Source organism: Camarhynchus parvulus, unplaced genomic scaffold, assembly GCF_901933205.1.
Source record: "Camarhynchus parvulus unplaced genomic scaffold, STF_HiC, whole genome shotgun sequence".
Lineage (NCBI taxonomy): Eukaryota > Metazoa > Chordata > Aves > Passeriformes > Thraupidae > Camarhynchus > Camarhynchus parvulus.
Genome location: NW_022148141.1, coordinates 1 through 25,771, shown reverse-complemented (window position 1 = coordinate 25,771; position 25,771 = coordinate 1). Strand labels below are relative to the sequence as shown.

General features: G+C 55.3%; 2 protein-coding genes and 1 long non-coding RNA gene across 5 annotated transcripts; 2 read left to right on the top strand and 1 right to left on the bottom strand.

Annotated features, from left to right (window-relative positions):
• Positions 1 to 253: 253 nt before the first annotated feature.
• TAF6 (TATA-box binding protein associated factor 6) lies at positions 254 to 24,104 on the bottom strand. Of its 2 annotated transcripts, none has more exons than XM_030969809.1 (14): positions 23,597 to 24,104; positions 22,939 to 23,025; positions 20,565 to 20,718; positions 19,445 to 19,501; positions 17,276 to 17,395; positions 11,698 to 11,843; positions 10,680 to 10,757; positions 10,065 to 10,166; positions 8,301 to 8,483; positions 5,212 to 5,286; positions 4,422 to 4,547; positions 3,408 to 3,581; positions 1,999 to 2,217; positions 254 to 1,177 (listed from the first exon to the last, which is right to left on the bottom strand). In XM_030969809.1, the coding sequence occupies exons 1-14, from the start codon at positions 23,750 to 23,752 to the stop codon at positions 746 to 748; spliced, it is 2,109 nt and encodes a 702-aa protein (XP_030825669.1). In that variant the 5' UTR covers positions 23,753 to 24,104; the 3' UTR covers positions 254 to 745. The 2 variants fall into 2 exon arrangements, with proteins under 2 accessions (XP_030825669.1, XP_030825670.1); XM_030969810.1 differs by having other exon boundaries at positions 11,698 to 11,840; positions 23,597 to 23,752.
• LOC115916111 lies at positions 21,208 to 24,810 on the top strand. Of its 2 annotated transcripts, none has more exons than XR_004061568.1 (3): positions 21,208 to 21,251; positions 23,659 to 24,037; positions 24,442 to 24,810. It is a non-coding gene; the product is annotated as an uncharacterized LOC115916111 (long non-coding RNA). The 2 variants fall into 2 exon arrangements; XR_004061567.1 differs by having other exon boundaries at positions 23,659 to 24,172.
• A 402-nt stretch (positions 24,811 to 25,212) lies between these two features.
• On the top strand, positions 25,213 to 25,551 carry LOC115916109 (metallo-beta-lactamase domain-containing protein 1-like; the record flags this gene model as incomplete). Its single annotated transcript, XM_030969807.1, has 1 exon — positions 25,213 to 25,551. A coding segment is annotated over exon 1 (318 nt), but the record flags the coding sequence as incomplete, so codon positions are not given.
• Between the last annotated feature and the right edge of the window lie 220 nt (positions 25,552 to 25,771).

The window sequence follows — 25,771 nt, the reverse complement described above, 5'->3', positions numbered from 1 at the left end:
GGGACCCAGGGGACACTTGGGGACACTTTGGGGACACTCTGGGGACACCCAGACCCCGATGTCCTCCCCAGAGGGGTCCCAGGGACACTTTGGGGACATTCTGGGGACACTTGGGGACACTTTGTCCCCATGGAGGGGTCCCAGGACACCCAGGGGACACTTTGGTGACACTCTGGGGACAATCTGGGACACTCTGGGGACACTTTGTCCCCATTGAGGGTCCCAGGGACACTCTGGGGACACTTTGGGGACACTCTGGGGACACCCAGACCCTCCTGTCCTCCCCCGAGGGGTCCCAGGGGACACTTTGGGGACATTCTGGGGACCCCTGGGGGACATTGGGACCCCTCTCATGACCCTTGGGGACACTTTGGTGACCCTGGGACCCCTCTGGTGATCTTGGGGACATTGGGACCCCTTGGGGACATTGGGACCCCTCTGATGACCCTGGTGCCCCCCTGGGGACACTCTGGTGACATTGGGACCCCTCCGGTGACCCTCGGTGACACTCTGGTGACACTCTGGTGTCCCTGGGACCCCTCTGGTGACCCTTGGTGACACTGGGACCCCTTGGTGACATTGGGACCCCTTTGATGACCCTTGGTGACACCTTGGAGCCCCCTTGGGGACACTCTGGTGTCCCTGGGACCCCTCTGGTGATCTTGGGGACATCGGGACCCCTTTGATGCCCCTTGGTGACACTCCGGTGACACTCCGGTGACACTCCGGTGTCCCTCGGCGCGTGTCACTGCCCCGCCGGTGGCTCCTGTGTCCCCGTCACCGCGGCTGTCCCGTTGGCTTTGAAGGGGACAGCAGCGGTGGCAGCGGCGGTGGCACTTTGGGGACTGTCCCCAGCCTCGCCCTTAGGGGCGGCCGCGGTGGCCACCGGGGAGCCGCCGGTGGCACTTGGGGACAGCTGCGGGGCGGGCGGCGGGGTGGCGGTGGCGGTGCCACCCTTGGCGGCGTCACCGGCGGCGGGCGGCAGGGACACCACGATGTATTTCTGCACCGTGCCGGTGACGCCGGCGGCGCCGCTGGTGGCACTGCCGCCGGCGGGGGCGGTGGCGCCGCCGGGGACAGCGGGGGACACCAGCTTGACCAGCGGCTGCACGCTGGGGACCGTGGTGGTGACAGGAGAGGTGGCCGTGGGCGCGGGGGACGTGCTCAGCGTGATCACCTGGGGACAGCGCGGGGTCACCGCGGGGTCACCGCGGGGTCACCGCGGGGTCACCGCGCGCCACACAAGTGTCCCCGGCGGTGCCACCCCACGCTGTGCGCCCGGTGCCACACAATGTCCCCTGTGTCCCCTCAAGGTCCCCAATGTCCTCCCATGTCCCCAATGTCCCACAGTGTCCCCAATGTCCCCTCAAGGTCCCCAATGTCCCCAGTGTCCTCCCATGTCCCCGCTGTCCCCAACCACCCCGATCGCCCCCAATGTCCCCCCAGCGTCCCTAATGTCCCACCAATGTCCCCAATGTCCCCAACCCCCCCAAAGTCCCCAATCCCCCTCAGTGTCCCCATTGCCTCCAATCCCCCAATCCCCCCAGTGTCCCCAAATCCCCACAATGTCCCCAATGTCCGCATTGTCCCCAATGTCCCCAATCCCCCCAGTGTCCCCAATCTCCCCAATGTCCCCAATGTCCCCATTGTCCCCAATGTCCCCAACCCTCCCAGTGTCCCCAATCCCCCCAATGTCCCCCAATGTCCCCACTGTCCCCAATCCCCCCATTGTTCCCACAATGTCCCCGCACTGTCCCTGCTGTCCCCCCCGTACCGGCTGTCCCAAATCCCCTCACTGTCCCCAATCCCCACTGTCCCCGCTGTCCCCAATCCCCCCATTGTCCCCAATCCCTGCACTGTCCCCGCACTGTCCCCCGTACCTGCTGTCCCCAATCCCCCCATTGTCCCCAATCCCCACTGACCCCAATCCCCGCACTGTCCCCGCTGTCCCCGCACTGTCCCCGCGCTGTCCCCGCACTGTCCCCGCTGTCCCCGTACCTGCTGCCCGGCGCTGCTGGCCGAGGACATGACGATGAACTTGGGGGGCGGCGGCGACGGCTGCGTGGGGGTGCCGGGGCGGCCGGGGGCCAGCGTGGGGACAGGGACGGGGACGGGGACGGGCAGGGCGATGGCGCTGGGCACCTTGATGATGCTGGGCGGGCGCGGCGCGGCGCCCGGAGCCTGCGGGGCCTGCGACAGCGTCAGCGTGGGGCGCGGCTGCGGGGACAGCGGGGACACGGTTACTGGGGACAGTGGGGACACAGGGACAGCGTCAGCGTGGGGCGCGGCTACGGGGACAGCAGGGACACGGTTATTGGGGACACTGGGGACACTGGGGACACGGTTATTGGGACAGTGGGGACATTGGGGACACGGTTATTGGGGACAGTGGGGACACAGGGACAGCGTCAGCGTGGCAGCGGACACGGGGGGACAGCGGGACTGGGACACGGTTATTGGGGACAGTGGGGACACTGGGGACACGGTTATTGGGGACAGTGGGGACACAGGGACAGCGTCAGCGTGGGGCGCGGCTGTGGGGACAGCGGGGACACGGTTACTGGGGACAGTGGGGACACAGGGACACGGTTATTGGGACATTGGGGACATTGGGGACACGGTTATTGGGGACAGTGGGGACAGCGGGGACACGGTTATTGGGGACAGTGGGGACAGCGGGGACACGGTTATTGGGACATTGGGGACACTGGGGACACGGTTATTGGGGACAGTGGGGACAGCGGGGACACGGTTATTGGGGACAGTGGGGACACAGGGACAGCGTCAGCGTGGGGCGCGGCTGCGGGGACAGTGGGGACATGGTTATTGGGACAGTGGGGACATTGGGGACACTGGGGGGATTGGGGGATTGGGGACATTGGGGACACGGTTAGGGACAGTGGGGACATTGGGGACATTGGAGACATTGGGGACACAGGGACAGCGTCAGCGTCGGGCGCGGCTGCGGGGACATTGGGGACATGGTTAGGGGGACATTGGGGACATTGGGGACAAGGGACAGCGTTAGAGGGGACACTGGGGACATGTCCCCAATGTCCCCATTGTCACCTGGGTGATGGTCAGCGTGGTCCTGGTCACCTGCTGAGCCTGCAGGGCCACCTGTGCCCCCCGTGTCCCCAATGTCCCCAATCCCCCCGATGTCCCCATTGTCCCCAATCCCCCCAATGTCCCCATTCCCCCCAATGTCCCCAATCCTCCCAATGTCCCCACTGTCCCCAATCCCCCCAATCCCCCTGCTGTCCCCAGATGTCCCCAGTGTCACCTGTGTGATGGTCAGCGTGGTCCACTTGACCTGCTGGGCCTGCAGGGCCCCCTGTGTCCCCAATCCCCCCAGTGTCCCCAATGTCCCCATTGTCCCCCATTGTCCCCAGTGTCCCCAGTGTCACCTGGGTGATGGTCAGCGTGGTCCGGTTGACCTGCTGGGCCTGCAGCGCCGCCTGGGCCCGGGCCTTGACCACGTGTGAGCAGAGGAGCCCCCCCAGGTACCCGAAATCGCCGCGGTAGCACTCGGGGCTGTCGGGGGGCGGGCGCGCCTTGGCCAGCACGGGGGCGCAGTGCTTCTGGGGACAGCAAAGGGACATCATTGGGGACATCATTGGGGACACCATCAGCACGGGGGCGCAGTGCTTCTGGGGACACAGAGGGACATTGGGGACATCAGAGTGACATTGGGGACATCAGAGTGACATCATCAGCACGGCCAGCACCGGGGCGCAGTGCTTCTGGGGACACAGAGGGACATTGGGGACATCATTGGGGACATCAGAGTGACATTGGGGACACCATCAGCACGGGGGCACAGTGCTTCTGGGGACACAAAGGGACATCACTGGGGACATTGCGGACATCAGAGTGACACCATCAGCACGGGGGCGCAGTGCTTCTGGGGACACAGAGGGACATTGGGGACATTGGGGACATCAGAGTGACATCATCAGCACGGCCAGCACGGGGGCGCAGTGCTTCTGGGGACAGCAAAGGGACATCATTGGGGACATCATTGGGGACATCACAGTGACACCATCAGCACGGCCAGCACCGGGGCGCAGTGCTTCTGGGGACACAGAGGGACATTGGGGACATCAGAGTGACATTGGGGACATCATCAGCACGGGGGCGCAGTGCTTCTGGGGACACAGAGGGACACTGGGGACATTGGGGACATTAAGGGGACTGGGGACACAGTTTGTCTCTATGTGTCTCCAGTCTCCCCAATTCCCCCAGTCCCCCAATGTCCCCAGGGTGTCCCCAATGTCCCCAATCCCCCAAGGTGTCCCCAATGTCCCCAATGTCCCCAGTGTCCCCAATGTCCCCAGGGTGTCCCCAAGGTGTCCCCAATGTCCCCAATGTCCCCAATGTCCCCAGTGTCCCCAAGGTGTCCCCAGTGTCCCCCATCTCACCAGCAGCAGGCTCTGCACGTGGTCGGCCCCGATGCGGTCGATGGTGCTCACCACCGGCCCTTCCAGAATGTTCCGCACGCGCTCGCCCTCGGCCGGCAGCCGCGGCAGGATCAGGGTCTTGATCACCTGGGGACAGCCGGGGGACGTTGGGGACATTGGGGGGCATTTGGGACATTGGGGGCATTGGGGGCATTGGGGGGACATTGGGGACATTGGGGACATTGGGGACAGTGGGGGCATTGGGGTCATTGGGGACATTGGGGGCATTGGGGACAGTGGGGGCATTGGGGTCATTGGGGACATTGGGGGCATTGGGGTCATTGGGGACATTGGGGACATTGGGGACATTGGGGACATTGGGGACATTGGGGGCATTGGGGGGATTGGGGACATTGGGGTCATTGGGGACATTGGGGGCATTGGGGACATTGGGGGCATTGGGGTCATTGGGGACATTGGGGACATTGGGGACATTGGGGACAGTGGGGACATTGGGGACATTGGGGGCATTGGGGGGATTGGGGGCATTGGGGGCATTGGGGACATTGGGGGACATTGGGGACATTGGGGACATTGGGGACAGTGGGGGCATTGGGGACAGTGGGGGGACTGGGAACTTTGGGGACATAGGTGACACAGATGTTACAGGGTGTCCCCAATGTCCCCAGTGTCCCCAAGGTGTCACCAATGTCCCCAGTGTCCCCAGTGTCCCCAATGTCCCCAATGTCCCCAATGTCCCCGTGTCCCCAATGTCCCCAATGTCCCCCCGATGTCCCCAGGTGTCACTCACGTCGTGGCCCAGCTCCGCCAGCCCCGCGATGGATCCGTAGCGCGTGGTCCAGGGCGTCTTGTCATCGACCCAGCTCTGCGGGGACCCCGAACGTCACCTCGAACCCCGAACCCCAAATCCTGACCCCAAACCCCGAACCCCAAATCCTGACCCCAAATCCTGACCCCAAACATCACCCCAAACCCCGAACCCTGAACCCCAAACGTCACCCCAAACCCCGAACCCCAAATCCTGACCCCAAATCCTGACCCCAAACGTCACCCCGAACCCCGAACCCCGAACCCCAAACCCCAAATCCTGATCCCGAACTGTGACCCCGAACCCCAAACCCCAAACCCCAAACCTTGAACCTGAACCCCAAACCCTGACCCCAAACCCCAAACCCCAAATCCTGACCCCAAATCCTGACCCCAAACGTCACCCCAAACCCCGAACCCCGAACCCCGAACCCCAAACCCCGAACCCCAAACTGTGACCCCAAATCCCTGACCCTGCCCCAAATGTCACCCCAAACCCTGAACCCCAAATCCTGACCCCAAACCCCGAACCCCAAACTGTGACCCCAAATCCCTGACCCTGCCCCAAATGTCACCCCAAACCCTGAACCCCAAATCCTGACCCCAAACCCCGAACCCCAAATCCTGACCCCAAATCCCTGACCCCGAATGTCACCCCAAATCCCGAACCCCAAACTGTGACCCCAAATCCCAAACTGTGACCCCAAATCCCAAATCCTCATCCCAAATCCCAAACTGTGACCCTGAATCCCAAATGTCACCCCAAAACCCCAAATCCTCATCCCAAATCCCAAACTGTGACCGCAAAACCCCAAATGTCACCCCAAATCCCAAACCCTGACCCTGAACCCCAAATCCTCACCCCAAATCCCTGTTCCTGACCCCACAACCCAAATCCCCATTTCTGACCCCAAATCGCCATTCCTGACCCCATAAATCCCATCTCTGACCCCATAAATCCCATTTCTGACCCCAAATCCCCATTCCTGACCCCATAAATCCCATTTCTGACCCCACAAATCCCATTTCTGACCCCAAATCCCCATTCCTGATCCCATAAATCCCATTTCTGACCCCACAAATCCCATTTCTGACCCCAAATCCCCATTCCTGACCCCAAATCCCCATTCCTGACCCCAAATCCCCATTTCTGACCCCACAAATCCCATTTCTGACCCCAAATCCCCATCTCTGACCTCATAAACCCCATAAATCCCATTTCTGACCCCATAAATCCCATTTCTGACCCCAAATCCCCATTCCTGACCCCAAATCGCACCTTGGTGAAGGTTTTGGTGATGCGGGACTGGATGTTGTTGGTGGTGGTGCTGAAGTTCTTGCACACCTGACCCCAAACCCCAAATCCCCATTTCTGACCCCAAATCCCCATAAATCCCATCCCTGACCCCATAAACCCCATAAATCCCATCTCTGACCCCATAAATCCCAAAATCCCCATTCCTGACCCCAAATCGCACCTTGGTGAAGGTTTTGGTGATGCGGGACTGGATGTTGTTGGTGGTGGTGCTGAAGTTCTTGCACACCCTGGACCTGACCCCATAAACCCCATAAATCCCATCTCTGACCCCATAAATCCCATTTCTGACCCCATAAACCCCAAAAATCCCATTTCTGACCCCAAATCGCACCTTGGTGAAGGTTTTGGTGATGCGGGACTGGATGTTGTTGGTGGTCGTGCTGAAGTTCTTGCACACCTGACCCCAAACCCCAAATCCCCATTTCTGACCCCATAAACCCCATAAATCCCATTTCTGACCCCATAAATCCCATCTCTGACCCCAAATCCCCATTCCTGACCCCAAATCGCACCTTGGTGAAGGTTTTGGTGATGCGGGACTGGATGTTGTTGGTGGTGGTGCTGAAGTTCTTGCACACCTGACCCCAAACCCCAAATCCCCATTTCTGAACCCAAATCCCCCTAAATCCCATTTCTGACCCCATAAATCCCAAAAATCCCATTTCTGACCCCAAATCCCCATTCCTGACCCCAAATCGCACCTCGGTGAAGGTTTTGGTGATGCGGGACTGGATGTTGTTGGTGGTGGTGCTGAAGTTCTTGCACACCTGACCCCAAACCCCAAATCCCCATTTCTGACCCCATAAACCCCATAAATCCCATCTCTGACCCCATAAATCCCATTTCTGACCCCATAAACCCCAAAATCCCCATTCCTGACCCCAAATCGCACCTCGGTGAAGGTTTTGGTGATGCGGGACTGGATGTTGTTGGTGGTGGTGCTGAAGTTCTTGCACACCTGACCCCAAACCCCAAATCCCCATTCCTGACCCCATAAACCCCAAATCCCTATTCCTGACCCCAAATCGCACCTTGGTGAAGGTTTTGGTGATGTGGGACTGGATGTTGTTGGTGGTGGTGCTGAAGTTCTTGCACACCTGACCCCAAACCCCAAATCCCCATTTCTGACCCCAAATCCCCATAAATCCCATCTCTGACCCCATAAACCCCATAAATCCCATCTCTGACCCCATAAACCCCAAAATCCCCATTCCTGACCCCAAATCGCACCTTGGTGAAGGTTTTGGTGATGCGGGACTGGATGTTGTTGGTGCTGAAGTTCTTGCACACCTGACCCCAAACCCCAAATCTCCATTCCTGACCCCATAAACCCCATAAATCCCATCTCTGACCCCATAAACCCCAAAATCCCCATTCCTGACCCCAAATCGCACCTTGGTGAAGGTTTTGGTGATGCGGGACTGGATGTTGGTGGTGCTGAAGTTCTTGCACACCCTGGACCTGACCCCATAATTCCTGACCCCATAAACCCCATAAATCCCATCTCTGACCCCATAAATCCCATTTTTAACCCCATAAACCCCAAAATCCCCATTCCTGACCCCAAATCACACCTTGGTGAAGGTTTTGGTGATGCGGGACTGGATGTTGTTGGTGGTGGTGCTGAAGTTCTTGCACACCTGACCCCAAACCCCAAATCCCCATTTCTGACCCCAAATCCCCATAAATCCCATTTCTGACCCCATAAATCCCATTCCTGACCCCAAATGCCCATTCTTGACCCCAAATCGCACCTTGGTGAAGGTTTTGGTGATGCGGGACTGGATGTTGTTGGTGGTGGTGCTGAAGTTCTTGCACACCTGCGCCACCAGGCGGGCGGCGAAGTCGCGCAGGGCCCAGTGGTTGTCCACATCTGGCCGCAGGCACAGCTGGCGGCTGACGATGCACGTCATCACCGCCGGGATCAGCTCGTGCAGCTGGGGACAGCACGGGGACATTGGGGACACTTGGGGACATCATTGGGGACATCATTGGGACACTTGGAGACACTTGGGAATAGGTTGGGGACACTTGGGGACAGGTTGGGGACACTTGGGGACACTTGGGAATAGGTTTGGGAGAGGTTGGGGACAGGTCTGGGACACCTGGGGACACTTGGGGACAGGTTGGGGACAGGTTTGGGGACACTTTGGGGACAGGTTTGGGACACTTGGGGACACTTGGGGACAGGTTTGGGACAGGTTTGGGACACTTGGGAATAGGCTTGGGACATTTGGGGACAGGTTTGGGACAGGTTGGGGACAGGTTTGGGGCACTTGGGGACACATTTGGGGACACTTTGGGGACAGGTTTGGGGCAGGTTAGGGACATTTGGGGACAGGTTTGGAACCACTTGGGGACACTTGGGAATAGGTTTGGGACACTTGGGGACACCTGGGGACACTTTTGGGACACTTGGGAATAGGTTTGGGACACTTGGAGACACTTGGGGACAGGTTTGGGACACTTGGAGACAGGTTGGGGACAGGTTTGGGACACTTGGGGACAGGTTTGGGACACTTGGAGACAGGTTGGGGACAGGTTTGGGACACATGGGGACACCTGGGGACACGGACATTTGGGGACAGGTTTGGGACATTTGGGGACACATTTGGGGACACTTTGGGGACAGGTTTGGGGACAGGTTTGGGGCACTTGGGGACACCTGGGGACACTTTTGGGACACTTGGGGACACTTGGGGACAGGTTTGGGACAGGTTGGGGCACTTGGGGACACCTGGGAACAGGTTTGGGACAGGTTTGGGGCACTTGGGGACACCTGGGGACACGTTTGGGACACCTGGGGACATGTTTGGGGACACTTGGGGACAGGTTTGGGGCACTTGGGGACACCTGGAGACACTTTTGGGACACTTGGGGACAGGTTTGGGGCACTTGGGGACAGGTTGAGGACAGGTTTGGGACACTTGGAGACACCTGGGGACAGGTTTGGGACACGTGGGGACACTTTTGGGACACTTTGGGACAGGTTTGGGGCAGGTTTGGGGCACTTGGGGACACGTTTGGGACACTTGGGGACAGGTTTGGGGCACTTGGGGACAGGTTGAGGACAGGTTTGGGACACTTGGAGACACCTGGGGACATGTTTGGGACACTTGGGGACACTTTTGGGACACTTTGGGACAGGTTTGGGGCAGGTTTGGGACACTTGGGGACATGTTTGGGACACTTGGGGACACTTGGGGACAGGTTTGGGAACATGTTTGGGACAGGTTTGGGGTACTTGGTGATAGGAGGTGACACAGGTGACACCCAGGTGACACAGGAGGTGACACAGGTGACACACAGGTGACACAGGAGGTGACACACAGGTGACACAGGTGACACAGGAGGTGACACAGGTGACACCGGTGACGTCACTGACGTATTTCTCCAGGTACAGCGTGGGGTTGTCCATCAGGGACAGGGGAGCACAGGGAGGTTTGGGGCAGTGACACAGGAGGTGACACAGGAGGTGACACAGGTGACACCCAGGTGACACGGGTGACGTCACTCACGTATTTCTCCAGGTACAGCGTGGGGTTGTCCATCAGCGCCTTCACCATCCTCATCAGGTAGATGAGCAGGGCCAGGTTGTTCTGCACCACGTTCACCCGCACCTGGGGACATTGGGGACATTGGGGGCATTGGGGACATTGGGGGCATTGGGGACATTGGGGGCAGGTTTAGGGTCAGGTTCAGGGCCAGGTTTTGGGGTGAATCCCGGGGATTTTGGGGCAGGTTTAAGGCCAGGTTTTGGGGTGAATCCCGGGGATTTTGGGGTGGATTTTGGGTCAGGTTTAGGGTCAGGTTCAGGGCCAGGTTTTGGGGTGAATCCCGGGGATTTTGGGACACATTTTGGGTCAGGTTTAGGGTCAGGTTTAAGGCCAGGTTTTGGGGTGAATCCCAGGGATTTTGGGGCAGGTTTAGGGTCAGGTTTTGGGGTAAATCCCGGGGATTTTGGGGTGGATTTTGGGTCAGGTTTAGGGTCAGGTTCAGGGCCAGGTTTTGGGGTGAATCCCGGGGATTTTGGGACACATTTTGGGTCATGTTTTGGGGTGAATCCCGGGGATTTTGGGACACATTTTGGGTCAGGTTTTGGGGTAAATCCCGGGGATTTTGGGGTCGCTCACCCCCTCAGAGATGAAGGTGCTGAAGCGCGGCAGCATCTGGTACAGCCCGGGGTCGGTGGCGATGCTCTGCAGGGCCTCCTGCAACGGGGGGGACATTTGGGGACATTTGGGGACATTTGGGGACATCTGGGGACATTGGGGACATCTGGGGGTGGCTTTGGGGTCATTTGGGGCTTTTTTTGGGGCAGTTTTGGGGGATTTTGGGGTTTTTTTGGGGGGGATTTTAGGGCAGTTTTGGAGGGTTTTGAAGGGGATTTGGGGGATTTGATGGGATTTTTGTGCCGTTTTTAGGGGATTTTTGTGGGATTTTGGTGCCATTTGTATGGGATTTTTTTGGGATTTTTATGGGATTTTGGTGCCATTTTTGTGCCATTTTTATGGGATTTCTGTGCCATTTTAATGGGATTTTTGTGCCATTTTTATCGGATTTTTTGGGGATTTTTATGGGATTTCTGTGTCATTTTTATGGGATTTTTTGGGAATTTTTGTGCCATTTTTATGGGATTTTGGTGCCATTTTTATGGGACTTTTATGGGATTTTTGTGCTATTTGTATGGGATTTTTATGGGATTTTTGTGCCATTTTTATGGGATTTTTATGGGATTTTTGTGCCATTTTTATGGGATTTTTGTGCCATTTGTATGGGATTTTTGTGCCATTTTTATGGGATTTTGGTGCCATTTTATGGGATTATTTGGGGATTTTTATGGGATTTTGGTGCCATTTTTATGGGATTTTTATGGGATTTCTGTGCCGTTTTTAGGGGATTTTTGTGCAATTTTTAGGGGATTTTTGTGCCGTTTTTATGGGATTTTGGTGCCATTTTTATGGGATTATTTGGGGATTTTTATGGGATTTTGGTGCCATTTTTATGGGATTTTTGTGCCATTTTTATGGGATTTTTGTGCCATTTTTATGGGATTTTTTTGGGATTTTTATGGGATTTTTTGGGGGTTTTGGGGGTCTATAAAGGGCTTTGAACCCTGTAGGATTTTGGGGTGTTTTTGGGGTGACTCACGGCCCGTTTGGCCTCGCAGGAGCCCACGCAGGCCTCGGTGATCTCCTTGTAGTAGAGCTGCTGCTCCACGCTCAGCTCGTGCACGCTGCGCGCCTTCAGCCGCACCGGGGGCGCCTCCAGCAGCGGCGCCTTCTTCTCCTTCCCTGCTTTGGGGGGCACCCCAAAATCTCAGGGACACACCCCAAAATCACAATGACCCCACCTGACCCGCCCAAATCCCATAGGAAACCCAAAATCCCAATCCCAACCCCAAAATCCCAATCCCAACCCCAAATCCCAATCCCAACTCCAAAATCCCCAATCCCAACCCCAAAATCCCCAATCTCAACCCCAAAATCCCAATCCCAACCCCAAAATCCCATTTCCAACCCCAAAATTCTCAATCTCAACCCCAAAATCCCCAATCTCAACCCCAAAATCCCAATCCCAACCCCAAAATCCCATTTCCAACCCCAAAATTCTCAATCTCAACCCCAAAATCCCCAATCCCAACCCCAAATCCCAAGGACCCCAAAGGAAATGGGGGTTTCTTGTCCTTATCTTTTTGGGGCACCCCAAAATCTCACGGACAGCCCCTCAAAATCACAATGACCCCCTGACCCCGCTGAACCCCCCCAAATAACCCCCAAAATCCCCAAAATCCCCAATCTCAACCCCAAATCCCAATCCCAACCCCAAATTCCCAATCCCAACCCCAAATCCCAAGGACCCCAAAGGAAACGGGGGTTTCTTGTCTTTCCCTTTTGTGGGGCACCCCAAAATCTCAGGGACAACCCCCAAAATCACAATGACCCCCCTGACCCCCCCAAATCCCATAGGAAACCCAAAATCCCAATCCCAACCCAAAATCCCAATTCCAACCCCAAAATCCCAATCCCAACCCCAAAATCCCAATTCCAACCCCAAAATCCCCAATCCCAACCCCAAAATCCCCAATCCCAACCCCTAAATCCCCAATCCCAACCCCTAAATCCCAATCTCAATCCCAAAATCCCCAATCCCAACCCCAAATTCCCAATCCCAACCCCCAAATCCCAATCCCAACCCCCAAAATCCCCAATCCCAACCCCAAAATCCCCAATCCCAACCCCAAAATCCCCAATCTCAACCCCAAAATCCCAATCCCAACCCCAAAATCCCCAATCTCAACCCCAAAATCCCAATCCCAACCCCAAAATCCCATTTCCAACCCCAAAATTCTCAATCTCAACCCCAAAATCCCCAATCCCAACCCCAAAATCCCAAGGACCCCAAAGGAAATGGGGGTTTCTTGTCCTTATCTTTTTGGGGCACCCCAAAATCTCACGGACAGCCCCTCAAAATCACAATGACCCCCCCTGACCCCGCTGAACCCCCCCAAATAACCCCAAAATCCCCAAAATCCCCAATCTCAACCCCCAAATCCCAATCCCAACCCCAAATTCCCAATCCCAACCCCAAATCCCAAGGACCCCAAAGGAAACGGGGGTTTCTTGTCTTTCCCTTTTGTGGGGCACCCCAAAATCTCAGGGACACCCCCCCAAAATCACAATGACCCCCCCTGACCCGCCCAAATCCCATAGGAAACCCAAAATCCCAATCCCAACCCCAAAATCCCAATCCCAACCCCAAATCCCCCCCCCCAAATCCCAACCCCAACCCCTAAATCCCCAATCCCAACCCCAAAATCCCCAATCTCAATCCCAAAATCCCAATCCCCAAACCCCACAAAATTCCCAATCCCAACCCCAAAATCCCCAATCCCAACCCCAAAATCCCAATCCCCAAGGGAAATTCTTTCCCCCCTCAACACCCCAAAATCCCAATCCCAACCCCTAAATCCCCAATCCCAACCCCAAAATCCCAATCCCAACCCCAAAATCCCAATCCCAACCCCAAAATCCCAAGGACCCCCCAAACAGGACCCAAAGGAACGGGGGTTTCTTGTCTTTCCCTTTTTTGGGGCACCCCAAAATGTCAGGGACAACCCCAAAATCACAATGACCCCCCTTGACCCCCCCCCCAAATAACCCCAAAATCCCAAAATCCCCAATCCCAACCCCAAAATCCCAATCTCAATCCCAAATCCCAATCCCAACCCCAAAATCCCAATCCCAACCCCAAAATCCCAATCCCAACCCCTAAATCCCCAATCCCAACCCCAAAATCCCAATCCCAACCCCAAAATCCCAATCCCAACCCCAAAACCCAAATCTTTCCAACCCCAAAACCCCAAAATCCCAAAATCTCCCAACCCCAAAATCCCACCCCACCCAAACAATCCCACCCCAAACCAATCCCAAGGACCCCAAAACCCCAAAAGCCCGGTTTTTCTCTAAATCCCATTTTTGGGGCACCCTAAAATTCTCAACCCAACCCCAAAATCCCCTCAACCCCAAAATCACAATGACCCCTTCCCTGACCCCAAAACTGAACCCCCCAAAAAACCCCAAAATCCCAAAATCCCCAATCCCAACCCCAAAATCCCAATTCCAATCCCAAATCCCAAGGACCCCAAAGGAAACGGGGGTTTCTTGTCTTTCCCTTTTTTGGGGCACCCCAAAATGTCAGGGACACCCCCCCAAAATCCCCCCTTCGACCACCTCAAACCCCCAAAACATCCACAAATCCCCCTCTAACCACCCCCCATCCTCGTTTAACCCCCCAAATCCTCCTTTAATCCCCCCAAATCTCCCTTCAACCACCCCAAACCCCCCAAATTCCCCAGAAACTATCCCAAACCCCCCAAATCTCCCAAAATCCCCTTTAACCATCCCAAAATCCCCTTTAAACCCCCCAAATTTCCCTTGAACCCCCCAATTCCCCTTTAACCCCCCCAAGACCCCCCGAAATCTGCCTTAAACCATTCAAAATCCCCCTTTAACCACCCCAAACTCCCCAAAATCCACCTTAAACTCCCCAATCCCCCTTGAACCCCCAAATCCCCCTCTAACCATCCCAAAATCCCCCCCCATTCCCCTTTACCCCCCCAAATCCCCACAAAATCCCCCTTGAACCCCCAAAATCCCCCTTTAACCCCCCCAAAATCCCCCTTGAAGCCCCCAAATCTCCCCTGAACCCCCAAATCCCCCCAAAACCCCTAAAAATCCCCTTTAACCCCCCAAATCCCCCTTAAACCCCCCAAAATCCCCCCAATTCCCCTTGAACCACCCCAAACCACCCCAAATCGCCTTTAACCCCCCCCAATTCCCCCTTTAGCCCCCCCAAATCCCCCTTTAACCCCCCCAAATTCCCCTTGAACCCCCCAAATCCCCATGAACCCCCCCCAAATCCCCCTCTTAACCATCCCAAAACCCCCCCCCAAATTCCCCTTTAGCCACCCCAAATCCCCCCAAGATCCCCCTTTAACCACCCCAAATCCCCCAAAAATCCCCTTGAACCCCCCAAATCCCCTTTAGCGGCCCCCAAACCCCCCAAATCCTTGAACCCCCAAATCCCCCAAATTCCCTTTAACCACCCCCAAACCACCCCAAATCGCCTTTAACCCCCCAATTCCCCTTTAACCCCCCCAAATCCCCATGAAAGCCCCCCTAAATCCCCCTCTTAACCATCCCAAATCCTCCCCCCCAAATCCCCCTTTAACCACCCCAAATTCCCCTTGAACCCCCCAAATTTGCCTTAAACCATCCAAAATCCCCATTTAAGCCCCCCAAAATCCCCCCAAAATCCCCCTTTAACCACCCCTGAACCCCCCAAATCCCCATGAAACCCCCCAAATCCCCCTCTTAACCATCCCAAATGCCCCCCCAAATTCCCCCAAATCCCTTGAACCCCCAAATCCCCTTAAACCCCCCAAAATCCCCCCCAATTCCCCTTTAACCACCCCAACCCCCCAATTCGCCCTTTAACCCCCCCAAATCCCCCTTTAACCCCCCAAAATCCCCCCAAATTCCCCTTGAACCCCCCAAATCCCCATGAAACCCCCCCCAAATCCCCCTCTAACCACCCCAAAACCCCCAAAATTCCTCTTTAACCGCCCAAATTCCCCTTTAATCCCCCAAATCCCCATGACCCCCCCAAATCCCCCTCTTAACCATCCCAAATCCCCCCCCAAATTCCCCTTTAGCCCCCCCAAATCCCCCCAAAATCCCCCTTTAACCACCCCAAATCCCCCAAAAATCCCCCTTGAACCCCCAAATCCCTTTAGTGCCCCCCAAATCCCCCAAAAATCCCCTTGAACCCCCAAATCTCCCCTGAACCCCCCAAATCCCCCTCTAACCCCCCAAATCCCCCTTTAATCCCCCAAATCCCCCTCTAACCATCCCAAAATCCCCCCAAATTCCCCTTTACCCCCCAATTCCCCCAAAAATCCCCTTGAACCCCCAAAATCCCCTTGAAGCCCCCCAAATCTCCCTGAACCCCCCAAATCCCCCCAAAACCCCCTAAAAATCCCCCTTTAACCCCCCCAAATCCGCCCCCAAAATCCCCTTTACCCCCCCCCAAAATTCCCTTGAACCCCCCCAAATCCCCCCAAAATCCCCCTTGAAGCCCCCAAATCTCCCCTGAACCCCCCAAATCCCCCTAAAAATCCCCTTTAACCCCCCAAATCCCCCTTAAACCCCCAAAATCCCCCAATTCCTTTAACCACCCCCAACCCCCCAATTCCGCCCTTTAACCCCCCCAAATCCCCCAAATTCCCCCCCAAATCCCCCTTTAACCCCCCAAAATCCCCCCAAATTCCCTTGAACCCCCAAATCCCCATGAAACCCCCCAAATCCCCCTCTTAACCATCCCAAAACCCCCCATTCCCTTTAACCACCCCAAACCACCCCAAACCACCCCAAATTCCCCTTTAATCCCCATCAATTCCCCTTTAACCCCCCAAATCCCCCCAATCCCACCCCAAATCCCCCTCTAACCACCCCAAAAACCCCCAAAATTCCTCTTTAACCCCCCCAAATCCCCCTTTAATCCCCCAAAATCCCTTTAGCCCCCCAAATCCCCCTTTACCCCCCAAAATCCCCTTTAGCCCCCCAAATCCCCCTCTAACCATCCCAAAATCCCCCCAAATTCCCCTTAAACTCCCCAATCCCACCCCAAATCCCCCAAATCCCTTGAACCCCCAAATCCCCCAATTCCCCTTTAACCACCCCCAATCCCCCCCAAAACCCCCTTTACCCCCCCCAAAATTCCCCTTGAACCCCCCAAATCCCCATGAAACCCCCCCCAAATCCCCCTCTTAACCATCCCAAAAAGCCCCCAAATTCCTCTTTAACCCCCCAAATCCCCCTTTAATCCCCCAAATTCCCCTTTAGCCCCCCCAAATCCCCCTTTAACCCCCCCAAAATCCCCAAAAAATCCCCTTGACCCCCCCCAAAACCCCCCCAAAATCCCCTTTAGCCCCCCAAATCCCCCTCTAACCATCCCAAAATCCCCCAAATTCCCTTAAACTCCCCAAAATCCCCCAAATCCCCCCAAAACCCCCCAATTCCCCTTAAACTCCCCAAAATCCCCCCAAATCCCCCTCTAACCATCCCAAAATCCCCCCAAATCCCCCCAAAATCCCCCCAACCCCCCCCAAATCCCCTTGAACCCCCAATCTCCCCCCCCCAAATCCCCTTTGCCCCCCCGGCCGCACCTTTGGGGTCGCCCCCGCCCCCCCCGGGCCCTTTGCCTTTGGGGGTCCCCTCGTCCTCCTGGCCGGGCTTGGCCGACTTCAGCGGCTCCGTGGCCTCGGCCTTCTGCTGCTCCTTGGGGGCTGGGGGGAAACGGGGGTCAGGGGGACCCCAAAACCGCCTGGGGGGCCCGAAATGGGGCAGGGGGACCCCAAAAACTCCATAGGGCTGGGGTGGACTCCAAAATGGGGGGGGCCAAGGGGGGCGAACCCCCAAAACCGCCTGGGGACCCCAAAATGGGGCAGGGGGACCCCAAAATATCCATAGGGGGTAAAAAATGGGGCAGGGGGACCCCAAAACCGCCTGGGGGGCCCAAAATGGGGCAGGGGGACCCCAAAATATCCATAGGGGGTAAAAAATGGGGCAGGGGGACCCCAAAACCTCCTGGGGGGCTCAAAATGGGGCAGGGGGACCCCAAAACCTCCTGGGGAACCCAAAATCTTCTGGGGGGCTCAAAACGTTCTGGGGGGCTCAAAATGGGGCAGGGGGACCCCAAAACCTCCGGGGGACCCCAAAAATTGCCTGGGGGGCAAAAATGGGTCAGGGGGACCCCAAAACCGCCTGGGGGGCACAAAACCTTCTGGGGACCCCAAAATGGGGCAGGGGGACCCCAAAACCTCCACAGGGGGCAAAAATGGGGCAGGGGGACCCCAAAACCTTCTGGGGGGCTCAAAATGGGGCAGGGGGACCCCAAAACCTCCGGGGGATCCCAAGATCTCCATAGGGGACCCCAAAATGGGGTCAGGGGGACCCTAAAACCTCCTGGGGACCCCAAAACCTCCTGGGGGTTCAAAATGGGGCAGGGGGACCCCAAAATATCCATAGGGGGTAAAAATGGGGCAGGGGGACCCCAAAACCTCCTGGGGAACCCAAAACCTTCTGGGGGGCTCAAAATGGGGCAGGGGGACCCCAAAACCGCCTGGGGACCCCAAAACCTCCGGGGGACCCCAAAAAATTCCCTGGGGGGCAAAAATGGGGTCAGGGGGGACCCCAAAACCTCCTGGGGGGTTCAAAATGGGGCAGGGGGACCCCAAAATATCCATAGGGGGTAAAAATGGGGCAGGGGGACCCCAAAACCTCCTGGGGAACCCAAAACCTTCTGGGGGGCTCAAAATGGGGCAGGGGGACCCCAAAACCGCCTGGGGACCCCAAAACCTCCGGGGGACCCCAAAAAATTCCCTGGGGGGCAAAAATGGGGTCAGGGGGACCCCAAAACCTGCTGGGGGTCACAAAATGGGGCAGGGGGACCCCAAAATATCCATAGGGGGCAAAAAATGAGGCAGGGGGACCCCAAAATATCCATAGGGGGCAAAAATGGGGCAGGGGGACCCCAGAATGGGGCAGGGGGACCCCAAAACCTTCTGGGGGGCTCAAAATGGGGCAGGGGGACCCCAAAACCTGCTGGGGACCCCAAAATGGGGCAGGGGGACCCCAAAATCTCCATGGGGGACCCCAAAAATCCCCTGGGGGGCAAAAATGGGGTCAGGGGGACCCCAAAACCTCCCTGGGGACCCCAAAATCTCCATAGGGGGCAAAAATGGGGCAGGGGGACCCCAAAATCTCCATAGGGGGCAAAAAATGGGGTCAGGAGACCCCAAAATGGGGCAGGGGGACCCCAAAACCTTCTGGGGACCCCAAAATGGGGGTGGAGGAGAAAAACCCCAGATTTGGGGGGAATTTGGGGGATTTTGGGGGGGAATTTGGGGAGAATTTTTTGGGTGTATTTGGGGACATTAAAGGGGGAATTTTAGGGATTTTGGGGTGGTTTAATGGGGATTTGGGGGAATTTGGAGATTTTGGAAGGGTTTGGGGTGGTTTAAGGTGAATTTTGGGGATTTTGGGGTGGATTTGGGGTCGTTTAAGGAGGATTTGGGGGATTTTGGAAGGGTTTGGGGTGGTTTACCAGGAATTTGGGGGATTTTGGGCTGGTTTAGGGGGGATTTGGGTGTTTTTGGGGTGGTTTAGGGGGGATTTTGGGGTGGTTTAGGGGGGGATTTTGGGGTTTTTGAGGTGGTTTAAGGGGGATTTGGGGTGGTTTAGGGGGGATTTGGGGGTTTTTGGGGTGGTTTAAGGGGGATTTGGGGTTTTTTGGGGTGGTTTTGGGGGGATTTGGGGTTTTTGGGCTCACTCACCTGGCGGGGGATTTTCGGGGATCGCCGGCTGCACCCCCTCGATGCTGAGCCAGTGAGCTGAGGGGGGGGAAACCCCAAAAATGGGGAAAATCAGGCTGGGATCAACCCCAAAATCATCTCCAGAATCCCCAAATCCACCCCCAAACCCCAAATTCTCCTCACAGAATTGAAAAGTGGCCCCAAAATCCCCCTTAAACCAACCCGAATCCCCCCAATCCCCTGAAACGCCCCCAAATCCCCTTTACAGTCCCTCAAACCCCCTTAAATTACCTTTATATTCCCCAAATCCCCCCAAAACTCCCCCCAAATCCCCTTTATATTCCCCAAAATCCCCCCAAATCCCATTTATATTCCCCAATTCCCCCCAATTTCCCCAACCCCCTCAAATCCCCTTTATATTCCCCAAAATCCTCCCTAATTTCCCCAAATCCCCTTAATATTCCCCAAAATCCTCCCTAATTTCCCCAAATCCCCTTTATATTCCCCCAAGCCCCCTTTATATTTCCCAAAATCCCCTTTAGATTCCCCAAACTTCCTCAAATCCCCTTTATATTCCCAAAATCCCCTTTATATTCCCCCAAACCCCCTTTATATTCCCCAAAATCTCCCCTAATTTCCCCCAAACTCCCTCAAATCCCCTTTATATTCCCCAAAATCCCCTTTATATTCCCCCAAACCCCCCAAATCCCCTTTAGATTCCCCCAAACCCCCTTTATATTCCCCAAAATCCCATTTACATCCCTCAAATCCCCTTTATGTTCCCCCAAATCCCCTTTATATTCCCCCAAAACCCGTTTATATCCCCAAAACTTCCCCAAATCCCCTATATATTCCCCAAAATCCCCCCTAATTTCCCCAAAATACCCCCCCAAACCCCCTCAATTCCCCTTTATATTCCCCAAAATCCCCCCAAAACTCCCCCCGACTTCCCCAAAACCCCCCAAATCCCCTTTATATCCCCTTTAGATTCCCCCAAATCCCCTTTATATTCCCCCAAAACCCGTTTATATCCCCAAAACTCCCCCAAATCCCCTTTAGATTCCCCCAAATCCCCTTTAGATTCCCCAAAAATCCCCTTTCTATCCCCAAAATCCCGCCCAAACCCCGAAGCCCCGCCCACCCTTGAGGCACACGTCCAGGGGCACTCTGGGCAGGGGCGTGTTGATGATGTCGCTCAGATCCACCTCCTTCTCCTCGTAGAAATAAAGCTCCCGCCCGCCGCCGCTGGCGAAGCGAAACGGGATGAACTCCTGCGCGTGGAACCCGTACAGAGGCTGCGAAACGGTGAAAAAACGGGCTTTTTCTGCTTTTTCCGAGATTTTTTGGGGAGGTTTTCCCTCAGTTTTGAGAGGTTTTCCCTTGAATTCTGTGGAGATTTCGCTCAGATTTGAGGATATTTCCCTCAGTTTTGCGAGGTTTTCCCTCAGTTTTGTGGGAATTTCGCTCAATTTGGGGGTGTTTCCCCTCAGGTTTGCGGATATTCCCCTCAGTTTTGGGGTGTTTCCCCTCAGTTTTGCGGATGTTTCCCTCAGATTTGCGGATATTTCCTTCAATTTGTGGGAATTTCCCTCAGATTTGAGGCTATTTCCCCTCAGTTTTGTGGGAATTTCCCTCAGATTTGAGGCTATTTCCCCTCAGTTTTGTGGGAATTTCCCTCAGTTCTGGGGTGTTTCCCCTCAGTTTTGTGAGAATTTCCTTCAGTTTTGTGGGAATTTCCCTCAGATTTGGGCTGTTTCCCCTCAGTTTTGGTAGGTTTTCCCTCAGGATGAACTCCTGCGCGTGGAACCCGTACAGAGGCTGCGAAACGGTGAAAAAACGGGCTTTTTCTGCTTTTTCCGAGATTTTTTGGGGAGGTTTTCCCTCAGTTTTGAGAGGTTTTCCCTTGAATTCTGTGGAGATTTCCCTCAGATTTGAGGATATTTCCCTCAGTTTTGGGCTGTTTCCCCTCAGTTTTGGAAGGTTTTCCCTTGAATTCTGTGGAGATTTCCCTCAGTTTTGGGGTGTTTCCCCTCAGTTTTGTGGGAATTTCCCTCAGATTTGAGGATATTTCCCTCAGTTTTGGGCTATTTCCCCTCAGTTTTGGGAGGTTTTCCCTCAGGATGAACTCCTGCGCGTGGAACCCGTACAGAGGCTGCGACACGGTGAAAAAACGACTTTTTTCTGGATTTTCTGAGATTTTTTTGGGGAGGTTTTCCCTCAGATTTGCGGATATTTCCTTCAATTTGTGGGAATTTCCCTCAGATTTGAGGATATTTCCCTCAGTTTTGGGCTATTTCCCCTCAGTTTTGTGGGAATTTCCCTCAGTTCTGGGGTGTTTCCCCTCAGTTTTGTGTGAATTTCCCTGAGATTTGAGAACGTTTCCCTCAGATTTGGGGATATTTAGCTCAGTTCCGGGGTGTTTCCCCTCAGTTTTGTCGGAATTTCCCTCAGATTTGAGGACATTTCCCTCAGTTTTGCGAGGTTTTCCCTCAGTTTTGTGGGAATTTCCCTCAATTTGGGGGTGTTTCCCCTCAGTTTTGTGGGAATTTCCCTCAGAATTGAGGATATTTCCCTCAGATTTGGGCTATTTCCCCTCAGTTTTGGGAGGTTTTCCCTCAGGATGAACTCCTGCGCGTGGAACCCGTACAGAGGCTGTGACACGGTGAAAAAACGGGCTTTTTTCTGGATTTTCTGAGATTTTTTTTTTTTTCTGGACTTTTGGGGGATTTTTTGCAGTTTTAAGGGAGTTTCCCCTCAGTTTTGGGCTGTTTCCCCTCAGTTTTGTGGGAATTTCCCTCAGATTTGAGGACATTTCCCTCAGATTTGGGGATATTTCCCTCAGATTTGAGAGGTTTTCCCTTGAATTCTGTGGAGATTTCCCTCAGTTTTGGGGATATTTCCCTCAGTTTTGAGGATATTTCCCTCAGATTTGTGAGAGTTCCCCTCAGTTTTCAGAGGTTTTCCCTCAGTCTTGTGGGTATTTCCCTCAGGTTTGGGAGGTTTTCCCTTGAATTCTGTGGAGATTTCTCTCAGATTTGAAGATATTTCCCTCAGATTTGGGCTGTTTCCCCTCACTTTTGTGAGAATTTCCCTCAGATTTGAGGATATTTCCCTCCGTTTTGAGGATATTCCCCTCAGTTTTGGGGATATTTCCCTGAGATTTGAGGATATTTCCCTCAGTTTTGGTGTGTTTCCCCTCAGTTTTGCGGATATTTCCCTCAGATTTGTGAGAGTTCCCCTCAGTTTTCAGAGGTTTTCCCTCAGTCTTGTGGGTATTTCCCTCAGGTTTGGGAGGTTTTCTCTTGAATTCTGTGGAGATTTCCCTCAGATTTGGGGATATTTCCCTCAGATTTGGGGTGCTTCCCCTCAGTTTTGTGGGAATTTCCCTCAAAATTGAAGATATTTCCCTCAGTTTCGGGAGGTTTTGCCTCAATTTTAGGGGGATTTCGTCAGTTGGGGGGGGGGGGCTCTCCATTGATTTTGAACATATTTTTTCAATTTTTGGGCCGTTTTACCTCTACATTTTTCAGTTTTAGGGCAAAATCCACGTCCCCCGTTGTGAGTTTCCTTCTCTTCCCCATGTGCATGAACTTGAGAGCGTCCTGTGGGGAAAATAAAGAGATTTTTTGGGAGAATTACGGGGAAAAAAGGGATTTGTGAGGGGATTTTGTGGGAAAAAGGGGGATTCAAGAAAGAATTGGGGTGGATTTGAGGAAAAAGCTTGGAAAAAAGGGCACAAAATAGAGTAAAAAGTGTTTTAAGTTAGGAAAATGAGAGGAAAGAGGGATGAAATATTGGTTTAGGTTGGAAAAATGGGGGAGAGGGGAATTTGAAGGGTTGGGGAGCAATTCGGAGGAAAAAAAAAAGAGGTTTGGGATGGGAAAAGGGAGATTTTGGGAGGAATTAAGGCTGAAAAGGAGATTTTGGGGGGGGGAAAGGGGGTCGAGAATGGGAAAATGAGGGGAAAATGAATTTAGGGGGGATTATGGGGTTCAGGAGAGGTTTTGGGGTGGCGTGGGTGAGGAAAAAGGGATTTTTGAGGAGAAATTTGAGCTCTGAGGGGGTCCCAACCCCCAAATTTTGGGGTCTCCCCCTGCCCACCCCCACCCCCCAAACCTGAGGGATCCAAGGATCTCCTGAACCTCCCCCAAAATTTGGGGGCGTCCCCCTCACCTGAGCCACCTCCTTGAGGCGGTAGCTCGCCTCCTCCGCCAGCAGCTGACACGTCTCCTCAGGGACCCCCGGCACCCCCATGGCCTCCGCCATCACCTTCATGGACTCGGCGGGCAGCAGCGTGTGGCTCAGCTTCAGCTTCTTCTCCTCCGCCATCTCCGCGCTCTCCCCGAGCCCCCCGAAACCGCGGGGAGCCCCCAAAAAGGCGCGGCGGGGCCGCGGGAGGAGCGCGGGGAGCCCCGGCCGCTCCTCAAGCCGCTGCCGCCGCCGCCATCTTGGCGCGGCCCCTCAGAGCCGCCGCCATCTTGAGGACCCGCCTCCCGCCGCCACGGGTCCTGGACGGCGCCGGGTTTGTATGAAAAAAATCGGGGTTGAATCGTCATGGAGTTGATTTGAGATAGCAGCGACAATAATATTGCGATATAGCAGTGCGATGTGGAGGTAAATCTGGGTTTGTTGGAAGTGCGGGAGGTAGCGGTGTTCGCGGGTCACTATGCTCCTGTCAGGACCTGCGAAGAGGCGGGAAAAGGAGGCGTGGTGGTGGTAGCGCGCATGCGCAGGCTGAGGGAGCGCGGGGTAATGGAGTGGGGGAGGCCATTGAGGGGAGATGGGGGGGGAACGTGGGGAACTATTGGGGGGAATGGGGTGAAAAATTGGGGGGACAATTGAGGGGACATTGGGGGGGACTTCGGGGAGGAACGAGGGGAAATGGGGGAATCCTTTGGAGGGGGATTGGGGGAGGCTACTGAGGGAAAATAATGGGGGATCCTTGGAGGGAATGGGGGAGACCATTGGGGAAATGGGAGAGTCATGGGGGTCTCCTCCCGATCTCTCCCCCCTCACAGGACATTGGGACCTTCCAACCATCGCCCCCTCCCCAAATCTGCTGGAACTCACCCAAAAATTCCCCCTCAAAACACCCCCAGCCCCCCTCAAACCGCCTCGAGATGCCCTAAATCCTTCTAGGCCCACCCCAAACCCCCCTTAAGCCCCTAAATCCCCTTTAATTCCAGCAACCCTCCCAAAAATCCCCTTTAACTCCCCCAATTCCCCTCCAAACTCCCCCGAATCCCCTTTAAATCCACTTCAATGCCCGCAAATCCCCTTTAAACCCCCCCAGACCCCCTTAAACCCCCTCAAATTCCCTTGAATCCCCCCCAGATCCCCTCCAAACCCCCTCAAATTCCCCCAGATCCCCTTTAAACCCCCCAATCTCCCTCTAAATTCCCTTTAACCCCCCCCAGACCCCCTTAAATCCCCCCAATCTCCCTCCAGACCTCCCCAGACCCCCTCCAAACCCCCCCAAATCCCTATTAAACCCCCCAAAATCCTCTTTAAACCCTCCCAAATCCTCTTTAAACCCCCCCAAATCCTCCTTTAACCCCCCCAAATCCCTATTAAACCCCCCAAATCCCTATTAAACCCCCCAAATCCTCTTTAAACCCCCCCAAATCCCTATTAAACCCCCCCAAATCCTCTTTAAACCCCCCAAATCCCTATTAAACCCCCCAAATCCTCTTTAAACCCCCCCAAATCCCTATTAAACCCCCCAAATCCTCTTTAAACCCCCCCAAATCCCTATTAATCCCCCCAAATCCTCTTTAAACCCCCCCAAATCCCCCCCCAAACCCCCAGCAATGCCCCGCGGGTACCGCACGTCCCCCCTCGGCTCCCTGTCCATCCCCGGCCCCCTTTACTCCGTGCACGTCCTCCGCGTGGGCTACAACCGGCCGAACGCCGACGGCTCGTGCCGCGCCGACGGCTCCGTGGCGCTGGTCCTGGGCGGCCCGCTGACCGTGCTGGTGGACACGGGCGGCCCGTGGCTCCGGCCGCTGCTGCCCGGCCTGCTGGGCGCCCACGGCGTCGCCGCCGAGGACGTGACGCACGTCGTGGTCACGCACGGGCACTCGGACCACGCGGGCAACGTGAACCTGTTCCCGCGAGCCACGCTGCTGGTGAGTGTGTGTGTGTGTGTGTGGGTGTCTTTAATCCGCGTTAATGGGGTCAAAATCCACTTTAGATAGTGCTCAAACCCCCCATAAATTCGCTTTAAATCCCCCAATTCCCCTCCAGACTCGCCTGAATCCACTTGAACCCTAACCCCAAACCTCCATAAATTCGCTTTAAATCCCCCCAAATCCCCATTTAATCCCCCCCAAATCCCACTTTAAACCA

Excerpts from the sequence above, each read along its gene's own strand:
- TAF6 (XM_030969809.1), bottom strand. The coding sequence starts at position 23,752 with ATGGCGGAGGAGAAGAAGCTGAAGCTGAGCCACACGCTGCTGCCCGCC. Across the intron at positions 10,758-11,697 it reads CCTGCGAGGCCAAACGGGCC|GAGGCCCTGCAGAGCATCGC; the intron begins GTGAGTCACCCC and ends CCCCCGTTGCAG. Across the intron at positions 4,548-5,211 it reads TGGCGGAGCTGGGCCACGAC|GTGATCAAGACCCTGATCCT; the intron begins GTGAGTGACACC and ends GGCTGTCCCCAG.